At 40.7% G+C, this 26,386-nt stretch overlaps 1 protein-coding gene across 3 annotated transcripts in view; it reads left to right on the forward strand.

The window, feature by feature from the left end:
* The window catches only part of Sema5a (semaphorin 5A), a 437,549-nt gene that overhangs the window by 294,655 nt on the left and 116,508 nt on the right, over positions 1–26,386 (forward strand). For all 3 annotated transcript variants that reach the window (XM_021182965.2, XM_029469705.1, XM_029469704.1), the window contains 4 exons: positions 827–1,040; positions 12,981–13,266; positions 18,070–18,205; positions 24,304–24,508. In XM_021182965.2, the coding sequence (XP_021038624.1) occupies positions 827–1,040; positions 12,981–13,266; positions 18,070–18,205; positions 24,304–24,508 (841 nt within the window). The remainder of the gene's footprint in view (positions 1–826; positions 1,041–12,980; positions 13,267–18,069; positions 18,206–24,303; positions 24,509–26,386) is intronic.

Here is a 26,386-nt window from a genome sequence, read left to right on the forward strand (position 1 = left end):
ATCAAAAGATGGCCTAGTAGGCCATCACTGGAAAGAGAGGCCCATTGGACTTGCAAACTTTATATGCCCCAGTACAGGGGAATGCCAGGGCCAAAATGTGGGAGTGGGTGGGTAGGGGAGTGGGGGGATTGGAGTGTATTGGAGACTTTTTAGATAGCATTGGAAATGTAAATGAGGAAAATACCTAATAAAAAAATAAATTCAAAAAAAAGTTAAAAAAAAAGTCAAAAACCAAATTGAAATTTAATCTTGTCAAAATTTTCCAATACAAAAGAAGAAAAATAAACGCGATACTCATGTTTTATTAGATGGCAATCAGAATCTTGTAAGCTAATTGAAACTTAACATACATTCAGGTTTCTCAGGACTAAATAGGAAGTAAGAAAAATATAAGAAATGTGTACTACACAGTACAGAATATTGACACATGCTTATCACTAAATATTTAAGGACATCTTTTTCTCAGATTAATACTATGAACATAGTTCCTTTTTATGTTTCACATATGTATAAATATTAAACTTGGATTCTTCATTAAAGTAGAAATCAGTCGAAATTCACCTATCCTATGGCAAGGCCATATATATTTATATAATAATCTTGCTTTATGTTGTATCACTAGCATGATTTTTGTAACTACAAGGATGGATTCTCTGGCCAAGATTATAGAGAACTGTTTTCATAGTCAGAGTTATGAAAGATTTTTGTCTTACACACCCCAGAGCATGCATGGAACACATGTATCTAACAGTGGTAAAATGGTACATGAGCACATTGAAGGGGATTTTTCTGGATTCACTGGTTTACTTCTCATCTTCACCCACAGTTAAGTAACCTGACTGAGATCCATGATCAGATCAGTGGCATGGCCCGCTGTCCCTACAGTCCCCAGCACAATTCTACTGCCCTACTCACTGCCAGTGGTGAGCTCTATGCTGCAACTGCCATGGATTTCCCAGGGCGAGATCCAGCCATTTACCGAAGTCTGGGCACTTTGCCTCCTCTTCGAACTGCACAGTACAACTCCAAATGGCTCAATGGTAAGTCTTTTAGTCAGCCCTGAGCCTCATGTTGTTTTGTTTGTTGTGCTTGGTTAGTTATTGCTTAAAACTTCAGTCACACTTCATAAAGAAAAACAAAATCTTCATCTTCAAGGTATAATGCATTTGGTACTGATAAATAGCAGTGCTATCTGTGTTCTGCTATTTCTTCTATGTGTTGCTGTTTAAAATCTAGGAAGTTGAATGCTGAGTCATAGGCACATGTAGGCTCATATGTATTCTTTCTTAATGTCTACTTAATATATTTTGAATAAGAAATTAATATATGACATTTTCAGCAGTATCAAGAACCCATTTGCCTACTATTAACTCAAAGTAATTTGACAATGTGAAAAAAAATTGTTTGCAGTGTATGTGTCTATCACTTTGGGGCAAGCATCTTCAGAATTTAATTCAATGCATGGAGATCTTCATCAGGATCTTGTCAGTTTAGATTCTGCTACCCACAGCTTGCCAAGTTGGTCCTAAGAGCCTCCATTCTCAGCTCATGAAGGCAAAATCAACCCTGTATTTTCTGGCTTGTTTGCGGTTGCGGGAACATCCCCTGGAAGAAGTACCACACTCATGTCCATTTCTCTTTTAAGAAACTGAAAATTACGAGGAAGTAGCAGTCAATTATGAGCAAGAAACAAATCCCCTGTTAAATAACCAGCCATAGAATGGACAAAGGCAGCTGTACAGATATGTATGGCTGTGTGAATGTCCTGTGTGCTCTCAGCCATCGTCCCTGTGTGTCTGAGTGTATGCTCATGTGAACATTGCCACATTCATGAGGGCAGGGTCTATCATGCTGTGGGATTCATCACCTGCAAACTCACGTGATAGTTTGCAGAAGGCGAATCATGATGCTTTTGCTAGTATAATGTTGCAGGAAATATTAAAAAGAACTGTCTGTTCCTGAGCTACATCCAGCTACTCTCTGCCCTGGCTGTGGTCTCACTGCCTCTGTCTCTATTTAGCCCCAGCAGCTACAGATCAAGGTCCTCCCAGCTCTGATTCGCTTGTCTCAGTGCCACCCGTCCCTTGTCCCTTCTCAGCCATTTACCTACAATGATTAGTTGTCATACATCCCCTTAATCCAGTAAATTAAAACTCTAGAAGCTTATCATTAACCAGTCAGGTTTATATACCAATAAATTCTCAATACACAATATGCCCACACATTAATTTCAGAAAAAGTTGATAATGATACAAGCTGCCCACCAAGATTAGACAAATTTTATACTTTATGGTATTTATAGCTATTTGTGGTTATTTAAAGCCACGTGAAATTTGGATCATCTTCCTCCTGTTCCATCTTCCTTCCACCCCTGTCTCCTCAGTCTCACTCTCTCTGCAACTCTTAGCTCCACCTCCCTGTCCAATCACAGGTCTCCTGCTGCACCAATATTTAAATTAATTGGACGGGGAAAATCCTGCCACAGTATAATACTTATTGTTTTGCTTCTTCGAGATCTTCAAAGATTGGGTTGCCATATGCCCAACACAAATTATTTATGTAGGTATACATCCTCACCTCATTAAGGCTACTTATGTGTTCAGATAATTCTTTGTTATGGGGAAGGTATTTATTGTCTATGTAGAGACTGTTTAGTGTCATCTATGATCCCTGCCTACTAGATCCTAGCAGTATTCCCACATCCTTAACTTATAAAATAAAAAACACATGCATACATTCTCAAATATTGTCCAGGGGAAGTTGTCGCCTTTTGAGACCTACTGCTTTCACTTAGGCATACCATCATCCATCCGTCTGTCTGTGTGTATCTTTGTATCTGTCATCTCCAGGTCATCCATCCATCTTTCATCTGTCCATCATCTGTCATCTGTCTGCCATCTATCTTTCACGAGTAATTGCTAAATAATACAGTCAACCCAAGCATCCCAGTTTGATTTTAGAGCACACATAGAAAAATCTATGCTATCACCACTGAGCCTCTAGTAGCCTTGCTGACTTACTGTTCCCAGAGAGCAATGTGAAAGTTTTCTGAACTGAAGCAGCACCTGGACTTCCCTCATTAATACCCCTTCTTTTGAACTCATTTCAACTCAACCCTCCTATGCCCTGTAGACAGTCCACTGCTGTCCCTGAAGCCTGTATTGTATATCTTAATGTTGTTTTTCTATGTATTGCCAATTTTCACTGGCTGAGCATTGTGTGCGGTTGAAAATCCACTAATTTTTTTTTTCTATTGGCTAACTGCTTTGATCTGAGTTTTTCTTCAAATATTCCCTTCTCCATGGACCATCATCCTGACCATGTTATTAAAATTCACGTCTTTTGCTCTCTAGTCCTCATAGTCCTTTGCCATGTTCAATTTTTAACATTAGTCACTATAGCCTTTTACCACCTTGCTTCTACCTTTGAACAAAAGGGACATTTGTCAATCATTGGAGTGAAACTCTCTTGGGCACTGCTTTCTTTTACACTTGCAGGGGTATGCACTTGGGTGTGGTTAATGATAACTGAGTAAATGAGTTAGCAAATGCCATAGTCTGTGTCCTAGAGGTCACAGAATAAAATCTTACCCATACCCTATATGAAATATGTAAAAGGCAACTCTGTCCCAAAGGTGGAGCTCCCATGAAGGGATTAGTGTCCTCTTAAAAGAATCGCAGTGAGGAGAGCTGTCTCCCCTCTTTCATCATTCTAGATCTGTGAGGTTGGATATAAATCTTCACCCAACATGAAGCTGGGTTGGCAGTGTTCAGCCCCCAACCCTTTGAGAAAAAATTCTCTGCTCTTTATAATAAGCAAATTGGCTTTTTTTTTCATCGCAATCTGAATGGACTGGAAAAAAATAAAAAAGAATACCTGACAGTTTTGTTTCCCTCATTAGTTTGTGACTCTCTTGAGGGCAAGGGTGAGATAGGGTCATCTTTGTGGTCTTATCACCTTAGGTTCAGTCAGTGCTTATTGAAAGAGTAGGAGAATAGAGCATCTCTTAAATAGAATAAATAGTGTTGTTATATAAGGCAAATATCTCGGCTGTAACCTAGAATCATAAAAACAAAACAAAGCAAAATTAAAAACTCAAACCAAAACAAAAACCAAGAATTGTATGTTTCACACTGACTCTGGATCCAAACATTCACCCCCAGCTCATCTGCCCCCACTTCAGCCATTGTATAATCACTTATCAAAGCCAGTGTAATTGATGGACTAACATTATGCCGGCATCTGGAACATTAACTTGTGTGTTTGAAGGCGAACATAATTTTCAAAACCAGATTTTTTTTCCTTTGTGTCAAAACCACTCTTAAAACAAATTTATGTGTTTAGAGAAATTTCTTAACAGCTTCAATGCATTAAAATATTAATCATTACTAACCCTTATTAAATGATTACTGTAAGGCAGGGCAATAAATGTTTAATAGCCAAAACTTAAAATAGAAGCTGTAAAACTCGTCTTCATGAAAGTGACAAGTCAGATTGAGGAAAACAGTAAATCTATGGAAGAAAGAGGAGAGGGTATGTACAAGACAGCACTGTGCGATTGGATTTGGAAACTGAGGTGACTGTGTGTTTGCATAGGACATGGCAAACAAGTGCCTGAGTGAACTTTAAAAACGCACCATGAGCTTAGTGTGGATGGCATCTTATTAACACCCAGGGACTCGCTTGTTTCCTCATTTGAGGAATCATTTGCTTGGCTGACATGCAAATTCCTGAGTTCCCTTGAATATAAGATTCTACCCATGGTTGCCTATGGAGGACTCATGAGATCCATAAGCATCATCATAATACATGTACCGTGTTCTATGATATGTAGCACACAGAAGTACAGTGAAATTTTTAATGTTCCTCCCAAATCTTGTTCCTCAGCAAGATGGATCGGGATGAATATGCTATTGAGACTTGATTTAATGTAGTTTGGAAATTCTTACAAATTATATATTATCCTTATGGTGTATGTAAAGAACTTAATAAGTTCTTTTTACATATAATCTGCCTGTTGGCACAGCTGCTGTAGTCTTGTTACCATACAAGGTACATGGGAGAATCTCAAAGCCTGGGAAGAACACTTCACATAGAAGGGACACCCACATCCAACCCATTAGCAGTCTTCCCTGCAGTCCTCCAAAGGAGATCCTGGCCCTCAATACCCAGATGACATCTTGACCGCACCTAGTGAAGACCTAGGATTTAAAAACAGATTCCACTTCATAGCTCGCACCCCTCGCCTACCACATGCTGCCAACCCTCTCTGTGTTTAGACTCCCATTAGGATCTACTAGCATCATACCGAGGCTGTTCCTTTTCACTGATACATATATCTATGTGCAGAACTGTGGTGGGAGAGAGCCATGTGTACTTTCAGGAAAGGTTGATAATTTTCTTCCTTGTTGAACCATTGCAAAAAGGATAAAATGAGCTGAAATTACCCAGCCAAAGACGACAAGTCGGCAGAATGATTTAACACAGCCCTTTATGAGATGTAAGAAATCAATTTTGATACTGCCTTTTGAAATTACATGACATTAACGGAGCACCAAGTGTCTGAAAGCTCCAGAGCCCCAGAGCCTGTGGTTCTCTCCGGAGTTTCTGTACTTGCCAACAAGTCACTTAGAACCTGTGAGTTTTGATTTGTACATCTCAAAGGAGAATGGGTGATATATTGCAGTAAAGGCACAAACTGTGCACCGGTTTACATGAAACTTCACATTAAGATCCACACAGGAGGAGAGACATCTGCCTCCAGAGAAACTATGCAGACATTTACTAGCGCTGACAAAAATTAGAGAAATGTTCCATGCTCGTTTTCTCACAATGCTAGCCACTCCTAGTGAGAGTCTTGCATTCCTCCCATGCTGGCTCTTAATATTGCTTCCTTTCTGTCTGCCCAGGGTAGTTTTGTGGACCGTCTTCTTGATCCAAATCCTAGTTATCCTTCTTGTAAGATGCACAGTTCTGTTTCTCTCCCTCTGTTGAGCATTTTTCCCGCAGTGGATGGCTTCCAGCTTTAGTGCACTCATCACAATCTATGAAAGACAGCTCGCTCTCTGTGGTTTTATCTTTATTCGTTTTGTTTATGCTTTCCTTTGGACCCAGTCAAACAAGGAAACAGAGATAGAACCATCATATGGTATTACTTATTCTGTTGTAGCTTGTCAAGAAGAAAAATTGATAAAAAGTAAAATACAGTGTTGCTGCAGAGATTGTCTTTCAAATGAATTTCATGTGTTTTAGTTCATATATATATATGTATATATATATGTATATATACATATATATATCACATTCTAATATTTCTCATTATCTTCTAATTCAACTAAGCATTACAATTAAAAATTATATATAGATATAGATACTTAGATATAGTAGAGATTAAATTATCACCTGTTTTGGGGAAAAAAAAGTGATTCTAAAAAAGCCAAAAGAGCATCAGAAAAAAAAAAAAGGAGCATTGCAACTAGAAATGCCCCACTTTCAAAGTGCTTAGACATACTTAGAAAATGAGCTCTAGCTAATGAACCTTGAGTCCTGCAGCTTGGAAGATGTGATCAGCATGGTGGTAAAGCAACCAGAGGCTGCACCTGGGCTGAAGGTAGACAGCGCAGTGGGCACCACCAATGGCTTTGTTGCTTTGAGAAGGAATATCTCAGCCAAGTTCCCCTAAAGCTGGGGAAGTCTAAACAGGAGCAGCTCTTCTTTAGATGACTGGGCATGAGTGTGTGTGGTTCTCTGTTAGTAGGAAGGTGGAACAGATTGTAAGTTACTCCTTCGGGAATCCTTAAACCCCTGTAAACAATGCACTGCACCTGATTGTGGTCCCCACAATGCTTTGCAGCTGGTCGTATTTTCCACAATGCCTCGCAGCTGGGCTTACTCTCCCGCAATGCACTGAAATTGTTCATATTGCCCATAATGCACTGCAGCTGGTCACACTCCCCACAATGCACTGCAGCTGGTCATACTCCCCACAGTCCTGTATAGTCTCTTGAACCAGTGTTTCGGCTTTCCTTCTGCCTTGCCTTCTGAGAGTGGATGGTCACGTGGCTGTACAGGATAAGCAGGGTTATGCACACTCTGTGCTTTCTCATGGCCACTTCAAATCCCACAGAAATTTGAATATCCCTGCCTCTCAACTCTCCATTATGGATTATTAGTCTGTCCTGATTTTCTGCCCCAAATCTTATGTCTCAACCCTGGTTCCATTCCAATCCTGTCTACCCTCACGGTCTCTCAAGCTGGTCCCTCGTTTGAGCACTTATCCTACCCTTGGTCTGTGGTCCTTTCTGACCTCGCTCCTGTCCTTCCCTCTCCTTTTTCTGGCTACTGCTGTAGATATCCAGGGTCCTAGTCTCCACTGCAGTTACTCACTGGCTCTGTCTCAGTGCATTTGCACTGGTCCAGGAAATGGGCACTGTCTATCTGTTTAAAAGGATCCAATAAATACCCAGGGCAATATAGGAGCTGTTCAGTGAGCTGATGAGGGAGGCTTTCTACAGATGGCATTGAAGGCTTTGTGTACTGCACAGTCTCTGTAGCCATATCGTCCCAGACTAACTGGAAGCAGTAGCACCCTAATTTCTTATGCAGAATGGAGGAGGGTTGTCACATAAACAGAGATGATCCATTTACTGTTGTATGTGTTTCTTCAATCTACATAATGAAACAGTTATAACTTTTGTTCTGCGTTTTGATTATTGCAAACCAAGTGCTTGGCACTTGGCATGCATTCCCTTTGAATCTCACAGTGATACTTAAAGTGGTGTATCATTATTGTCATTCTAAATCAGAGAATATAATGGTCATATAAATTAAATAAAAGTTCATACAGCCAGTAGATGGAAGTATTGAGCCATGCATACATATACCTCAGTACTACATGTATGTGATACACATGAACCTACATTGCACGTGCACACAGAGATGTGTGTCATCTATGAAAAAAAAATCTATCTGAGATCTAGTTGAAATCTTAGGAAAATGTCTATGGTCACTCATTAAGGGTTAAGGGACATTTAATTAACTTTAAATTAAGTGACATAAGTACCTACATGAAACTGGGTGGTCTAAATAAACACCTAAATGAAGTTCAACTTTGTTTTGAAAGTTTCTACAGGACATTTTTGTTATAGTTATGATAAAGGAAACATAGTGTGGTGGGACTAAAAGGTATAAATACGGAAACTGCTTCATTGTGACACGTATAAATTAGGGTGATTTGCTGTTTGTCATATGGAAAGAATGTTTTCATTAATGCATTTTCCTAATAGTGAAGCAGCTTCCTGTTGGTAAAACTCAGCCTAGATGCATTTATGCGTCTCAGATCCTGATCATCTTTAAGCACAATACATGCAGGATACGTTTGATCATTCATTGTTAGTATTATTTGAAGTTCTGTCAAAAACAAATTAATGTGAAAGGAACAGGAAGCACAAAGGATGAGACAAAAGCATTTGCCATCATCTATTGTGATCTTACTAAGTACCAGCCCTTCATCAGACAGTCCTTCAGAGTACATCTTCAGTGCTCTCAGTACTCATGTAGGATGACAGTACAAGGCACATGCCAATGGTTCAGTCCAGAGCAGAGCTGCAGCACACATGGGCTCCATGCCCAGTCATGTCAGCTTTGCTTTTTTGCAAAGACCACATTTTGCAAGGTGGTCTTTTTAAGTGATTTTTCATGGATTTTTGATTCTAGTACACATTGTATAAGCTTGAAACATTAGGATTCTTTCATGTCTTTCATGGATAGTCTCATTGATTCTATGTCAGTAACTACCAGTGAAGCAGCCCCAGATTAACCCATTTAAGAATATTACATTCCTGGGCTGATATTTTGGGCACTAGAATAGAAAGAGTAGATTGAAAGTCTTCAATCAGATGGATGCTGTTTGATTTGGGGGCCAGACTCCTCTCTGTGGCTTGTGACTGGCATCCTCTCATCACACACATGTATTCATGTTGAGAGTCACTTCTTGGTGCTGCCAACTGCACAGTCATCATTTTGTAAGATGTAACACAATTCTTAGATCATGGTGGCCAGTCTTCATCCACTTTCTGACATATGTTGCATAATATTCTGTAATCTGAAATTCAATGTTTCACAAATATGAGAAATGACAATTTCTCCACTCCCATATTTTTATACATGCTCACATGGAGCTATGTTTCTTCCCATTCTGAATTAGTCAGCATGAAATCTTCTATTCATCGATAGATAGCTCTGATAGTAATGATGTATAAATGATCTCTCAGATTGCTCTTTCTAATATCCATCAGAGATAAGACAGCAATGCTCGTTTTATAGCTTTTTCAGTTCCTTCAACAATGACACGTACTAGTTTGCAGTGAATCACACTTTAACAAGAGACAAAAACCAAATAATGGAGGAAAACAGTATGCATCTTGTGATTCTTCCTGGTGAGATTGGGTGTCCTCTTCTTCCAGATTTACATCTATGAACACAAGATATTTGACTGCCCGTTTAATGGTCACTTTTGGTATTTTCGCTGCATTTGGAAATGCAACATGATGCTAGATGAGTTTCAAAAGCCCTGCTCTCTAAAACATGAAGTTTCCTGATCTAGCAGCTGGTCACACAGGCAGGGACTGGTCATCATCCCAAGGTTCTCTGTGGGCCAGCAGGGCTTGTTTCCAAATGAACTTGGTTCCGATACCAGCATGACCATACAGTGTAGTAAACTACAGAACAATAACTACTACAGGCTCAACCCAAGTTCTGTTTTCTCAAACAAGACAGAAAGGGGGTGAGTCTGAGCATTTCTATTGAAGTGTGTCAGTGGCTTTCGGGCTTAGGAAGGATTTCTATGGAAGAAGGAAGAAGCTATGGGCGAATACGCTGACCTTCCTATGAGAAACCTACATGAGGCACATGGGCCGGGCCCTAGGAGAGCACTGAGTGGTCAGTTGTGGATGTTCCATTTAAACCTGCAGCTCTGTTGCTGCTTACACCCTCCCAACTACATTCTTGCTAATTAGTCCCTTAAATAGCGTGCCCTGCACTTCCTGCTGTTCTTGGGGTTTGAACCCAGGTCCTTTTACTTACATAGCAAGTGTTCTTACCTACTGAGATATCTGCTTGGCCCACTGATCCTATATTAAGGAGCTGATAGAATATTATGTTTTGTTTTGTTCTGCTTTGTTTTATGGCATTTCTTTTTCACTCCTTTGTAACTATTAATGAATTGCAGGCCCTAAGTTTAGACAGTCTGATTTGGGGCTTCTTCGCCGCGCATAATGCTGGCTTGTGAACTTGGCTGAGTCATTAAACCCTTTAGTATCCTTCACTATAAAGCAACATCTGTGACACATCACCTATCTCTGTTTCTTGTGAGTTTAGCAGCCCAGAGCATAGCTCACCGAAGACTGCAAGGATAAGTTCCTCAGAGTAGAGTTAATTTTTATTATAAACTTAAGTGGAAGAAACAGGATAGATCACTTCCTTCATGAGAATTCTCCTACTCTACCATTGTGATGTACTGGAGATAGATAACACATTTTGTCATATATCTGACCCCACAGTAATGGCAGAAGTGAGTATGTTTGATAAATGTTGGTGAGTCTGCCTCATGCTTTCCAATTGAGTACTGTTAACCTTAGCCCCAGGAAGGCCACATACACATACAAGTGCTCTCTATATCTTGTCAGGTTTATTTTTAACATGTTTTTAGTTCTGTGCACATGTGTGTATATGTACACACATGGGTACCCTGAACCTTGAGTTATAGATAGTTGTGAGCCTCCTAATGTGGACGCTGGAAGCCAAGCTTGAATTCTCTGGAAGAGCAGTGTGAGCTTTTAACTGCTAGGCCATCTCTTCAGCCCTAATTGTTTCCAGTTCACACAAAGTTTACTATTGCTATTGATGCTGGCAGTGGGAGATTTGCCTATTTTGGGGATAATCTCACATTGTGATCTGGCCATGTGAACCTGGGTACAGGGTACATCCTGAAATGAAGCTATGCATGCAGATGACTCTTTTCTTCAAACACTAAGTATAGTTTTGCCATTTGTCTTTGATTTTAGCATCCGTTTCTGTAATAGTTCTCTCTTGGAGATTCTTAATTAGCATTACTTTAAAAAAATCCCGCAGGATTTTATTTGTGTACCATTCAGACACCTGCCTTAGTGAGTGTCTCTCCAGGACCCTAAAGTGTCCAGTAATTGTGTATACATCTATTATTATGTCATTCTTTAGTGCAATTTAGTTTGTTGATTGCTAATGTATCTGCTTCAGGTTAAAGCAACAGTGACCTAAAAACAAATGCTTGGTGGCCTAGAAATTAAATCATATGTCAGGATTTGTGTGTATGCTTTTATTTATTTAATTAGCCTAAGAATGATATAAAGAGACGAAGGAAAAGCAGAATGGATATGCTAGTTGTTGTGTTTTTATGTTTTTAGAATGTAAAGCTGTGTTAGGACATTTTTGATGATAGAGAGATGATTGAAAATGGGTGACAGTTCTCCTGGATATGCTTAAAGTTGGGTCAGTGTTAGTGATGTGTCCTGACTATTCCAGCTCCTAGATGAGCTTGTGTGTGTCCTATTAACACTGAGGGCTTATCTTGCTTGCAAGACTATTCTTAGTCATCTTGTCAATAGAATTCAAACTGGTGCAATCAATCAAATATTGTCAAGTACAAGGCCAGGTGAATTGCCCCGTAACAAAGCAATTGTCCCTAAAAAGTAGATCCTGGTAGATATAGCTGCTGTGTCTCTCTTTTAATTCTGAACATCAAAGGTTACTGCCATGATTACCCTGATTACACCATAAAATTCTGGTGTTTGCCGAATGAATTGAGATGCCTTGAAAATAAATAAAAGAGAGGTGGAACTGGTTCCTGGGGTTTTTAGAGAAAATAATTAGGGCATGGATGTGTGGGAAAACAGCTCTTCTATTATCATTAGGATCAATACCAAGTTAAGAAGATAGTACTCTAGGTGCTATGTGTAAAATTCTGATTCCTAAATTCCTAATAAGCCTGATGCTTAAATCATGGCTTCACCATGATTTTAGCATTTGTATATTCTCATATTTCCACTGATTATGAGACCATAATGCTTCCAGACTATTTCAACACTCATTTTCCCTCTCCATGGATTCTCTTGATGACCTAGAAATCAGAAAACAAGGCTTGATTGTCACAGTTACCGGGTCACCATAGTTACAGTGGATGCTAAAGCTAATTCAGGGTATCAACCTTGTGGTTTTTGTTTTTGACTCAGTTTTCATCTTCAAAAATTCATTTTTAGGGTCCTAGTGAAAGCACATAAATTATGTCCAGTAACGTTCATAGGTTTCATTGTTATGCTCAAGTGTTACTGTAGAGTCCAGAATTCCCCAAACGTATTCAGTCCTTATTTTCTTCCTCTCTTTCTCGCGTATAAGGAAGGATTTTCAAACAGTCGAACACATATTGATCTGTGAACATGTGCTACTTTCTCTTTGGTTTGTTTTGTCTCATTTTTAATTCCCTTTCTTTTCTTTTGGGGGATTACAATAGACCTCGATCATTTCCCTCTTCCCTTTCCTCCCTGCAAACTCTCCAATACAGCATTCCTTGCTCTTTCAAATCCATGGCCTCTTTTGTCATTAATTGTTATTACATTCATACATGCAAATGTATATATCTAAATGTATATATCTAAATAAATTGCCTTGTGAACTTGAGTGCAGACTTAACTCAAGATGACTGAAGGAAAATTACACTGTTGATCTCATATTAAGACATGCAAGATCATGCTTGGAAGCACTATAGCATGCAACAGTAAGGAGTTTGCAGAATCTTACTGTTTCCCCCCCTTTTTTTTTCTTTCTTGTAAGCACTTTTTGTTGTCAACCATAACAATATTTCCTTTGAGGAAAAAAAAAGATTATCAGAGAAGGGTTAAACAGCAGGAAGGGCATATGATACTGAGATTTTCTCCTCTTGTCTTCAGAACCAAACTTTGTGTCTTCCTACGACATCGGAAATTTCACCTACTTCTTCTTCCGAGAAAACGCCGTGGAACATGACTGTGGGAAGACGGTGTTCTCCAGGGCTGCCCGGGTCTGTAAAAATGACATTGGAGGGCGATTTCTTCTGGAGGATACCTGGACTACCTTCATGAAGGCTCGCCTCAACTGCTCCCGGCCTGGTGAGGTGCCCTTCTACTACAATGAGCTGCAGGGTACTTTCTTCCTGCCGGAGCTGGATCTGATCTATGGCATCTTCACCACCAATGTGTAAGTAGCTACAAATGTCCCCTCTGCTCGCTCTCCCACTTGTCCTGAATGGGCCTTTTGTTCTCTGACCTCTGAGGGTTTAAAGTTGCTCTAGAGGAAGTCTTTCTTATTTTCCTGGGCTAACAGCCAAAGACCCACAAAAAGAGTCTTTTCAGTGTGAATTCAGTATTAGGTAAAGATATATGCTTTGCAGGACTCGCTTTAGGAAAGGAAAGCTCATTCCAAAGATTTTTCATTTGTCCTTAGGAAAAAGGAGTATTGAATTATGGTATTTTGGATTGCACCTTCCTGATGAGTGAGTGTGTTCTAGACACTATAGGAAATGCCGATGCATATCAGAGCTATTTTGTATTAACCAAATAAGTCCTAGGTCTACCACATGCACATGAAACCCTTTGGCACTTTTACATATCCTCATGGCTGCAATTCTCTTTGTACTGTTCTCACAGTTGTTGGGAAGGAGTAGAGTATGGGAAATACTCCTGAAAATACAATCTATAGGTGTGCTTTAATTTTTTTTTAGTTATTTTCTTTATTTACATTTCAAATATTATCCCCTTTCCTGGTTTCCCCTCTGAAAACCCCCTTTCTTATCTTCCCTCCCCCTGCTTCTATGAGGGTGTTCCCCCACACACACTTCCATGTCCCCATTCTGGCATTCCCCTACACTGGGACATTGATCCTTCACCAGATGTTTGGTTTTTGTTGTTGGTGGTGGTGGTAGTGGTGGTGGGTTTGTTTTTTTTTTTTTTTTTGTAGAAAAGTCATACATTTTTGCATAATAAAAAGAGTGTTGTCTGGAAAGTCTGAGCTTTGTGATCACATTATTCTCACCACTATTGATGAGTGTTTATGTTCACTGGATGTAAGCATTCACCACACTGACTGTCTTACTTCAACTTGACGTTAGAAAACTGTAGTATGGATTGGTTTGCTGCCACCCCCTTCTCAGTGGCCATTTCTATTGTCGATTTGCTTCTCAGACCCGGAATCCGTTTTACTACGTGAAGATTTTCTTTTTCATACAAGCAAAACAAAAGAAAACAAAACAAAAAACCAATTTCTAGTTTCTAAAGTTGATTTGCTTCTCAAAACCTTGTTTAAAAAATAGAGTCAGCCGCACAAGATGAATGCTCAGTTGCTCAACTGACATCAATTTTATACACTCTGGGAGTTTGCCTTACATAGCTCTCCCTTTGCTGACTCCAAGACAAAAATAACAGCAGCAAAAGCTCCCATTTGCAAAGTTCTATAGGTTCCCTGCCTGCCTGTGCCATTTCTAGGTGGCTTCTCAACCTACCTAATGCTGCAGTACTTTAAAACAGTTCCTCATGTTGTGGTGACTCCCAGGCATACAATTATTTCCCTGCTACTTCATAACTATAATTTTGCTAGTTGTGAATTGTAATGTAGATAACTGCTATGCAGGGTATATGCTATGCAACCCCAAAAGGGTCATGAGCCACAGGTTGAGAACACCTGGTTTAGAGTTGTCAAAATGTTTCAAGTACTGTTCAGGACTGCAAATGTTCCCCATCTCAGAAGCCACCCACCATCGATTCTCTCCAGACAGACAAGAGTCCTCATCACACTTACTTTCAGCTGTTCACCAACTTCATGGTGTGCTCCAGCTCGCCCCTTCCCTAGCTTCCATCTTACCTTCTTGCATGAGGCAACATTCTTGAAGAGCAAGAGAGGGGATGAGAAAGGGAGGGGTAGGGAGAGGAAGTAAAGAGAGAGAGGAGGACTCAGATCCCCTCCTGACTTCAGTTAGAAACTATGACTTTGTGTGGCTGTCTCTTAGTACTAAAGGGAGGAATGTCTCTGTTCAGGCTCATTTCCCCCACTGGGAACTCTGGAGTTTTCTTCACCTTAGGCATAAGGTGGACTTCAGGAGATGGATTACCACTGGAATGTTTGTTTGTCTTATCTGTTTGTTTGATTTGAAGGTTTTTACATTTTCTATCATGATGACAGAGAGCTGGGAGATAGCTCAGCACACAAGAACACTAGAAACTTGCATAAGAACAAAGTTTTGTTCCCAGCACTCACATGGCAGCTCACAACTGTCTTTAACCCTAGTTACAATCTAATGCCCTTTCTGGTCTCTGTGGGCATCAGGCATGCATAGATACATACAGACAGACACTCATATACGTAAAAATGAGTAATGCTTTTTTTTAAAGTTAGTGTCACACCACTATAGCTGTGTATAGTATAGAGAGTATGTGAACTACATAGTATAGTTTAATTATATCTCAGTATAGGTATATATAGAATAAAGTTGTTTTGGGGGCCTTAGAAAAAAATTTTGATTGTGCTATTTCTTTTAAGTGATTTGATAAGATTAAGAACCTTTTGAAACCTCTTCTACATTAGTTGGAACAAAAGTTTAAGTCCTCATAATTCTGGACTAATCAACTGTGTCCCTGGCATCATTATAAAATTTAATTATTATTACTTTTTAAATTTTTTATGTATATATGTGTGCTTATGTGCATCAAATACATGCAGGTGCCCATGAAGGCCAGAAGGTTTCAGATCTTTTGGAACTGGAGATACAGGCAGTTGTGAGCCACCTAATGAGGGTGTGGGGAACTAAACTCAGAATCTCTACAAGAGCAGTAAGTATTCTTAACTGCTGAGTCACCTCTCCAGCAAGCCCCCATTCCTGCATCATTCTCATCTACTGAGTCTCTAAATAAAGTTCTGAGATAATATACAGTATTGGCTACACTACACAATCTGCTTGATTGATCATGGAATCTAGATGGAATACCTGTGTTCCAAAGATATGTTGACCAATATTGCTTCCAGTTTTCAGTAACTTATTCAGAGGTTGATATAGTAGTGCTTAGCTAGATGGGGTCACATGCCTGTGAGGGAAATGCTACAGAAGGAACTGGGTATGCACTTTAATTTCTGCATGTTTATCTGACTCAAGAGGATAGACTGGAAAAAAATAATAGGGGTAAGGTCTTCATGTAGCTCATATAAGCCCTTTCTTTCCCACTTGTCTCTTTCAGAGTAAGTAGAACAGAGAAAAGACAGAGGGTAGATGCTTTAACAAAGGCACTATGCCCAACAGGGTCATAGAGAAATGTATCCTTTGCCAGCTCAGATGATCAGCTGCCAGGACTTCCTAGGGAGTCCCTGAGCTGATAGCCATGCCCATGTCATCTCAGTTCAGAGTAAATTAGTGTCTCTGACTAGAAGAGGATGTAGTTGTTATTGCATTTGGCTTCTTGGCCAAGCAAATGGACTTGGGGACCATGTGGAAAGTAGGAGATATCTTGCTTCGCCCTCTATGATCTATGGCATGGGCTGATTTATCTCACTCTCTGTCTAGAACCTTAGGGTCCTTTTAGGGTCTGTAGACTCCTTGTGAAGAAGTAGATGGTATATGCACCAAAGCTTAGCAGGAGGCTCAAGGTGATATTATGATTACTATGGATTGCCCATTATCTGTCAGGTAACTGGTTGAGGCTAATCCTTGCTGTGTGTCTGCTCCTGACCCAGGGTAGTTGTGTCTCTGAGTGTTACCAAAGTCTAGCCATATGCCCCATGTCGGTTTCCTCCTTGAATTTAGATGTTCATGTTCTACTTTTCCAAAGATAGTGAAAAGGAAGATAAGAGCAGACGTCTGAATACATGCACATAAAGCACCCAGTTCCTTTTAATCTCCTTTCTCAGGGCTAGACTCCCAGAACAAACACCATCTTCTATGAGATGTTCTTTGACATTATACACTTCTCATAGAAATATCACAAAGAATTCAAATCCGGATCTTTGTTACAAAGTAGTTAGGGTGCCGCTCCCCATTTTGGGCCTGTGTCAGGATCTCAATGAGTAGGCTTCATTTCCCTGACAGGGTCATGTCTTTTACCTTAAGAAGATTCTGAGATTGTACTGAAATTAGAGAAGTCTTTTGGGCTCTGCCCTTCCCCCTCCTCATTGCTTTCCAGATAGTTAGATGTGGAGTTCCGAAAGTTTTGTGATTTTTCTCTAAGATGTAGAAAAAAAAACTGACTTATTTCTGACCAAATATTGGCTCAGTGCATTAATATGGAAAATACATTGTGCCCCTCATTTGGTCTTCATTTTCCTCTGAGAGCGATAGCCCGCTTGAAATGCAAATTTGAGAAAGAAGCATTTGCCATCCCCATGCTTAGTCAAAGGGCACTGACCTTGCTGAGCCTTCTGTCTGCAGCTTTCTAGTGGAGCCTGAATTCTGAATTAAGGCTTCCCAACTTCATGTCAGTACTTTCTTAATTTTTTTCTTGCCGTTAGGTTTATAATTCCCTTTAAATAATAAATGAGACAAATCTGACAGGCACTCCCTGCAAGTTAAATTCAGTTTATTATTTTTTTAGAGAATGACAAACACAAACACCTGGAGAATTAATAGAAATCAGAGGTTGGCCAATGGCCACCTAAAGTAGCCAGAGATACAGGTGGAAGAGAGGTGGCAAAATGGATGGGTAGCTCCACCTACTGGAAGACAAAGCCTGTCATCTCTGGAATTAAAAATTCAGGAAGCTTTTCAAAATCCCTTGTTGCTCCTCTTGTTGCTGTGTGAATTTAGTCCCAGCTGGTAGGGTCATATCTGCTATGGATCCTTACTTCATTATCTGAATGTTTGTTTTCACATGAGGAGATCTCAAGGAAGCCCTGGGCGTTGCCCTGCCTTCATCCTCTTGCTATATATAAGAGCCTCAAGTGAGCTTGAAATAGCTAACAGTAGAGGTCAACAGTCACTGTGGGCTCTGACCAGCCTGTTCCTTCTCCTTTCTCATTCTCCAGAAACAGCATTGCTGCCTCCGCTGTCTGTGTCTTCAACCTGAGCGCCATCTCACAGGCCTTCAATGGACCCTTCAAGTACCAAGAGAACTCTCGCTCAGCCTGGCTGCCTTATCCCAACCCCAACCCCAATTTTCAGGTAATCTCAGGGGAAGAGGGCATTACGAGAATCTTCTTTTAAGAATGAAGAAACTCAACATAGTGAGCTTGGGCAATTAAACTTGGCTGCATGCACAGTGCAGCTGCGGTCTCCTGCCCCCCGCAGCACAGCACCATCCTGGGCTTAGTGAGTATCAATAGAACATAGCCTTTTGTGGACTATGGCGCCTAGAAAAGAAAAAGGGGGGCTTTTGTGAGTTGTGGTGACTGATCCTTAACCGAAAAAGGGCAGTCTTCTGCAGTAGGCTAGGAATCCAGGCTTCAATTAGTGCTAATGATGATGGACTGTGTGCCCCAAATCTCTGATCCTTAATGAATGATGTTCCAATGAATAGGGCCCAGGGAACAGAGCAATGGGTCTTGACAAACAGAATTTGAGCTCTAATTGGCAAGTATGGTGAGGCTTCTGTTGGGAAGGGGGACTGTGGCAGTGGCTGCTGGGAAAAGAGACCTGACTGGTGCGGATTCATCTTTCCGTCACCCAATTAGAATGTTCAAGCTGTGATGTCTTTGTGAAGCATCCCACCTCCAGTGCTCAGAAGAAGCAGAGTCCTGGCAATGGTGCTGTTTATTTTGTTAGTTCAAACCACAGCTCTATTCATCTGCTTAAGCTACTGTAACAAAATACTGCAGTTTAGATAGTATTAAAAAAAAAAAAAGAGTCCCCTGTTTCGTCACAGTTTGGAGACTACATCTTCAGATCAATGTAACGGCAGGATCATTTTCTGGTGAGGTGTTGTCTTGCTTAGGGTTTCTATTGCTGTGAAGATATACCATCACCAAGGTAATTGTTATAAAGGACAATGTTTAGTGGGGACTGGCCTATAGTTTCAGAGGTTCAGTACCTTATTATCATGGCGGGAACCATGGCAGCATCCAGGAAGACAAGGCTGGAGAAGCTGAGAGTTCTACATCTTGTTCTGAAGGCTAACAGAAGACTGGTTTCAAGGCAGCTGGGAGAAGGGTCTCAAAATCTACCCCTACAAGGACACACTTCCTCTAACAAGGCCATACCTGCTTCAAAAAGTCCATACCTCCTAATAGTGCCATTCCCTGGGCCAAGCATATTCAAACCACCAAAGGTGTTGAAGATGACCAGATTTTCCTTACATCATCCCTTAGAAGAAAGGCTCATCCTTGGTGTTTCTTCCTCCATCCTACTGGGTCAGACTCCTATGGCATAGAATGCTTCCTAGAGGTCCTGTCTTCAACTACTGCCATGCCGAGAGATAGATTCTACATGAGAATTTTAATGCGGCACACACAAGAGCACCCTTCCCTGTGGGTCTGTTACTAACAACACAGGCAAAATATTTAACATCATCAAGTTCCAGACACTTGGTCTGATGTGTCATTTTTGTAACCATACATGTGGCATCAGTGCCACATGAATGACACTGTTCTATGTATAGAGAGGGGCATAGCGTCTCCAGGCAGGTCAAATAGCCAGGGCCACAGCTGCTTAGTGCTTAAGATGGGATCTTACCTCTGCCAGCAAAGGGAAAATCCCAATCCTAATCAACTAAGTTCCTGCTAGTAGCAATCATTGACTAGTGATATAAGACAGTCCTTCCTTCCAATTTTGGTTGGTTTAACATCCCAAATCATAAAATTCATGACTTCCAAGGAAACTGAGCTTTAGAAAAAGTTTAAATTTTTACATGTAGATTTTGGTAATCATCAATCAATCACAATTGAAATTTTTTCCTTTCAATATTTTACGACTTTTATCAAAGAATGGGGTTAAGAATAAGATAAGTAGTTTGAGTATCATATTTGCACTTCATTGCTTTCCTTGGACAAAATGTTTAGCATCTTCTCATTACTTCCTAGATACACAGGGGAGGGAGGGATACAAGTAAACTTTGAAAATGTCAGCCAGTGTGCATGGTTACTAAACAGTACATCTGATTGAAAAGACTCATGAGAACAACCTGTCTGGAGTCTTCTGTGTCCTTCATGTTGAGTAATTACATATTTCGACTGGATTTTCTATTCAATATAAAGAAGAAAATATATTACCACTTTTAAAAATCTGTTTTATTAAGACCTGAAGCTTAAGAAAATGAACAAAGACATTTAGATTCAGAGCATCCTCCATTGCATTGTCTGATGGATTGCAGCTTTCCACAATGAACTAGGTGATTAGGCAAACTTATAATCCTTTGTGGATTCCAAACAATGTGTATCTTCTAGGTCATGCATCTGTATATATCCATAGCACATCTAGGTACCCTCGTGTGTTATATTATCAGAATAACATTGAAAGATTTGCTTTTGTTTATTAGTGGAATTAGGTCCATGCTGAACAATGAAGGAGCATGCACAGAAGTGGCACACATGAAAAGCACTAAGCTAGCTCAGCTTACATCATCCTCTGAGCATACATTTAACACTTCCAGGAAACTAAAGTTACAGATTATGGTGGTGGTGATACGTGTGTATGTGTGTTCCCAACTACACATATGTGTTTCCATTTCTAGATTGCCTTAATAGCCACATTGTCATAGGTTCCTAATTGATGGTCAAGCTCTCACCGAGACTGGCAGAGAGTAGAAACTCATTTTCAACCAACAAGCCCTCCCTTACACCTAAGAGTCCCAACATTAACAATAACTAAACATAATATTTATATTTGTTATTGTTGCTATTATTATTATTGGTTTGGTTTTCACCTTGACAATTAGAATTTTATGTGACACTTTTACAATAGGAAAAATGAAATAACTGAAGGAGCTGATTCAGGAAAATGATCTAGGAAGAGAAATACATCATACTTTAAAAGCTCACTAAAACTCAGAACACAACAAAGGCTACTGGTCATCCTGATCAGCCACAGTCTCAAAGCCACCCTCAGTGGCATTTGTCTGCCCTAGTAGAGGTAGAAGATCTTAAACCCTATGAAATCATCAGCTAGTGAAAACACTGTGCGACTCAGATGGAGAACAGCTAGGTGACAGTCTCCAAAACCTTCCACAGGTTTTATCACCAACAATGAGAAATGATGCAGCCAAAAGGAAAGTATCAGCGTGTAGGAGCAGTTGGGGAAGACTGCTTGGGACTCGGGCTGAGATGCAGCTTCATCCTGAGAATCCATGAATGCACACATTGTCTTGGCAGCCAAGTGGGAAGGGACAGGGGATCCCGTGGGCATAGACACCATGGAAAATGTAGTCTGGGATGAAGTTGGCCTATTTTGAGCTTGATCTTCAAGTATGGGTATTTAGAATAGGGATTAACATGCTACCCTTGAAATAGATACCATCTGAGCATTTATTATTTTCCTAGCAATTATAGAATTACTGATCTTGTTTGAACAGGTTTTGGCATGACAGTTATTGAAGGCTGTAAGCCACATGAAAACACAAGCAATGTATTTTTTCCAGTTTTTGCAGTTTCTTCTTGAATGGGGTCTCAAGGGTAGCGAGTACCTGACAGTAACTAGGGCAGACCAGTGAGTAAGGTTCAACTCTAAAACTCGCAGCCCTTAGAGAGCTTGATGAGTTGCTATGCAGCAAGAAATACATGCAGTAATGTTGAATAGTTTCCAAATATGGGAAAGAGAATCCTTGGGTGAGATATTTATTATAAGATGGTGTCAGGAAGAAGCAGTAGAAGACAGTTCAAATATAGCTCATGACAAAACAGGCAAACAGTTTACAGGAGACATGGTCTGTTTTAGCACTCTGCCCCTTAAGCTCCTATAGCTGTTTTCCAAGGGGAGTGGAGGTCCTTGCTTTTAGGCTATACCTGCTGGTTTTCAGCATGTCATTTGTCTTAAAACAGCATGCACATATAAACACTACTTTTATGCGATTGAAGCCAGCAGGTAAGCCATTGTTGCTCCCACACCTCAAGTATTGTCTTTGACTTCAATACAAGTTGATCACAACACACAATCACCTTCAGAATTAGCTTTCAACTGGAAAGGTTTCAGACCAAGTGGTGATCTTTTTTTTTTTGCTTTAAAAAACTGTTTCTGGGGGCTTGGAAATATGGCTTAGCTGTTAAGAGCACACATTGCCTTTCCAGAGGACCCAAATTCAATTCCCAGAACCCATATGAAGAATCTTACAACCCCCGGTATCTCCAACTAAAGAGAGATCTGACATTTCTGGCCCCTGTGGGTATCTACCCACCCACACTCACACACACACACACACACACACACACACACACACACACACACACNCACACACACACACACACACACACACACACACACACACACACTCAAAAACAAACACTCACATACACACACACTCACACATATTCACACATACACTCATACATACACACACACATATCGACACTTAAAAGTAATAATTAAAATATTAAAACACACATATACATACATTCCTGATAGTCAGTGTGCCCATGCTTAGAATGTTATTATGTTAAAATGCTATTCATATAAAATCTATTGGTACAGTCTTCTCAGACCCCAAAACAACTGCATGTGGAATTATCTGTCCATTTATCTGTCCCATTATTCATTCATTTATTTCTCTCTGGATACCACAGCTCCATGGACCATGGATGTCCTGCCTGCTTTAAGACAGATGCATTTACAATTGGTTGACTATCTTCTGAGCTATCATGAATGTTGTCTGATTCCCGGCATTTACAAGGACTTTAATTTACAAATGCTTTCCTCTCATTACTTTACATCAGCCATGAGAGATGAGCCTGGAGCACAGCCGGTGTGTTCCAACAATTTAACATTTGAGGAGACAAACTGAGAGGCTGGAACTCCCTGGAGGCCACAGGCCATCTTCTGCAGGCCTCAGCTTTACCCTGAACACATCCTTTACATGATGTCAAAGTAAAAGGTGCTCAAAACTAGGATGTGAAATTAAATTCATTGCTCACTAGTTATGCTCAGTGCATTTAACCAGGTTTCTCTAATTCCACAATCGGCCTATCATTTTATGGAATATAGGATATTTTATCAAATGCTACAAAAACATAATTGACTTTCAAAAAGTAATTTCCATCTTCTACTCCTGGAACTCTAACCTGTTATAAAAACCATGTATTGAAAATGACATGTTATAAATAGTAGTTTCAGGCAGTGTGAACCCCGTCACCCCTGCTTTAGGAAGTGGGCAGAGGAACCTCATTTCCTATACCAGCCTTTAAAGTTTATAAAGGAAATGAGAGAGGTTGGTGGTAGTTTTTCTGGTCCTGAGCTGGGCTCTGAGAAATCGGTTCTCTCTTTCTCACCTGCCCTCTTACCTTGTCCTTGCCACCTCCTGTTGTTTATAACACCTGCCAGCATCCTTCGACACAACTCTGAGATTAATCCACAACAATTTCTGTGCTTGCTGTGTATCCCAGATCAGTCTCATGAAATTGACACTCCCTGCAAATTGCTCCTTCCTTCCTCTCTCCATCTCCTCCTCCCCACCTTTCTCAGCCCTCTTTTCCTCACTGCTTTTTTTCTTCTCTCATTACCAACTTGCTATCTTACTTTGCAAATTCCCAAGTTCTCACCTATTACTTTAAATTCTCCTGAAATCAGAAATACAAATAAATTTAGACCAGCCACAGTTATTTGTGTAGCCCACGTGAGAGATAATGTTTACAGATTTAGTTAAGCACCAAGATGTCACCATGGAGTTCAGGGTTGCTTATGAACCAACCCGCTGTGATAGCCAGGAAATGCATCCATCTGTATGAGCCCAACTGCTTCATGGTCAATGTCAGCTCAGCTTCATCAGTCAGATGCAATCGTATTGCAAGCTGACAGACAACTACTCCCTAGAGACCCGACAGACCAGGAGGCAATTCTTCCCATCTGCTGTTCCAACTAGAGTCAACAACAGTGCCTGCTCCAATTTAAAATGTCTCATATTCTCTTTACCATACATTGAGAGATTGCAAATATGTTGACTTTCCATCTACAGTGGGAGAACAGGAGGATGCCAGTCGAGGGAGATGGAGGGATTGATTCGGTTGCACACTCAGTAATGCATCATGGCTTATTCAGTTTGCAGCTTGTTCCATTTTCCCCTCTGGTAGCCACGTGAGCGGTGGGCATCCAGCTTTTATAACCTGGCCTATCTTCTCTTGCAGTGCGGCACCATGGACCAGGGTCTGTATGTAAACCTGACGGAACGAAACCTACAGGATGCTCAGAAGTTCATTCTGATGCATGAAGTGGTGCAGCCAGTGTCCACGGTGCCGTCTTTCATGGAGGACAACAGCCGCTTCTCCCACTTGGCTGTTGATGTTGTGCAAGGCAGGGAGACTCTGGTCCACATCATTTATCTGGCCACAGGTAGGAACTCTGCCTTCTTTCAGATGGTTTTCTTCTGTCTTCTCATTCATGTCTTAAATTCCAAACGCTCACCTTCAAGCACAGCCATGGACCTATATTGTCATGACACGTGGAACCCATAATGCACGCTTATCTTTGTCAACCTGTCTACTCTTCCTGGATACCTTACTTGTACCCTTATGTAGGGGGTGGTTCTAATACTTTGATTTAATTGGTAATCTGGGAGTACTGACTCTAAAGTTCTTGTTCCGCAATTGGTTCTTGATCCATCAATAAAGATGTTGGCCAATGGCTGGGTGGAAAAGGCGGGGCCTCTAGGTTCCCGAAGGTAGGAGAGGCAGGAAAGAGTTTTATTACCATCCTTGGAGGGACACAGAGCCATCAGAGATGTAAGAACTCTGGTACGTGACCTTTGGACTGTGCCTGGAGTAACAGGAAGAATTAGGTATGCCCAGTCGTTGCTAGCCAAGGCATTTTGAGAATAACTGGTGTGTGTGTGTGTGTGTGTGTGTGTGTGTGTGTGTGTGTGTGTGTGTTTCTTCAAACAACAGATCTGAGATAACTCCTGTGCAGATGAGAGCATGCAACTTACTGGTAGGGTAGTGAAAGCTACATGAAATACTCTTACTATACTGTTAGAATTTTAACTAAGGAGACAATGGCTCCTTTCTTAACTATTTTTGTTCTTCGGTGGTTCTTGGCAAGACTATTTACATCTGGCTAGTTTAAGACAATGAAACGTTTTATTAGAAGATACTGTTGGGAAAAATGTTTTCTGGAGATTTTCATGCAGATTTCTGATTGAAGCACAACAGTGCTCATCTCAAGCTGTTCCTAACAAAGGTTCAAGGAAACATTTGAAGAATGAAGCAGATGCACACAGTGTTTCATATGTAGGACAGGCTATTGTGCTTACCAAACTGTAGATAACAACTAGACTTCTTTAGATTACAAAGTAAATGTGGAGCAGAGAGCAGGCTCTATTGTGTTTTACTACTCTAACAGTGTAGGGAGCATATCCGGGCCTCCAGAACTGTCTCAGCTCCACCTTCCTATCCCCATACAGAGTGATTTCACTGTGCAATGGGTTCGTCCCACCCTTTGAGTAGTGTGGTGTATACTTGCCACTTCCTTACAATGTATGGCTACCTTTTTGTGTGGCTGTGAATACTGTATTATTCCTTCATAGAATTTCTCAATTTATACTTGTTTTTTTTTTAATAATCACTCATGAGATTGCAATGATTTGCTGGCTTTCCACAGTCTTCAATTTATTGGGCACACTGGTTATTTGTGGTGAGCAGCCTGGTTCCATCCTGCCCTGCCCTCCTATGCTCACATTCTTAAAAGGATAGGCAGATAATTAACCAGCCAATAAGTAAAGTGCATCACCAAAAGGATGAAGAACCAATGAGATGGGAGCCAGAGGAGGAATGTGTTGATGGATGTGCCTGGGGATGGGTCCTGTTTCTTGGCTGGGTAGGATCTTCCAGTGCCTGAAGCATTGGATGCTGCACACTATAGAGGGAAACTGAACTCTGGGAGATGTAGGGTTGGTTAGCTTGGATCAGTGCTACTGAGTGGTTAGTAATACAAGGAGAGAGATAGCACCATTGGATGAGGGCATGATGGGTGAAGGCCAGTCAGTGGGAAGACTGGAGAGTAGCAGAGAAGGATCATACTGACAAAGTCATGTGACACAACTGCTCAGAAAAACAGTTTGCAGAACTGACTCAGAAGAGGAGTGAGCGCTAAGGTATCTAGTTGTCATAGGAAGTCAAGAAGAGAGTTCTCCTCCTGCTCCTCTTACTCCTCCTCCTCCTCTTCCTCCTCCTCTTCCTCTTCCTCTTCCTCTTCCTTCTCCTCCCCCTCCTCCTC

Source organism: Mus caroli, chromosome 15 (genome assembly GCF_900094665.2).
Source record: "Mus caroli chromosome 15, CAROLI_EIJ_v1.1, whole genome shotgun sequence".
Lineage (NCBI taxonomy): Eukaryota > Metazoa > Chordata > Mammalia > Rodentia > Muridae > Mus > Mus caroli.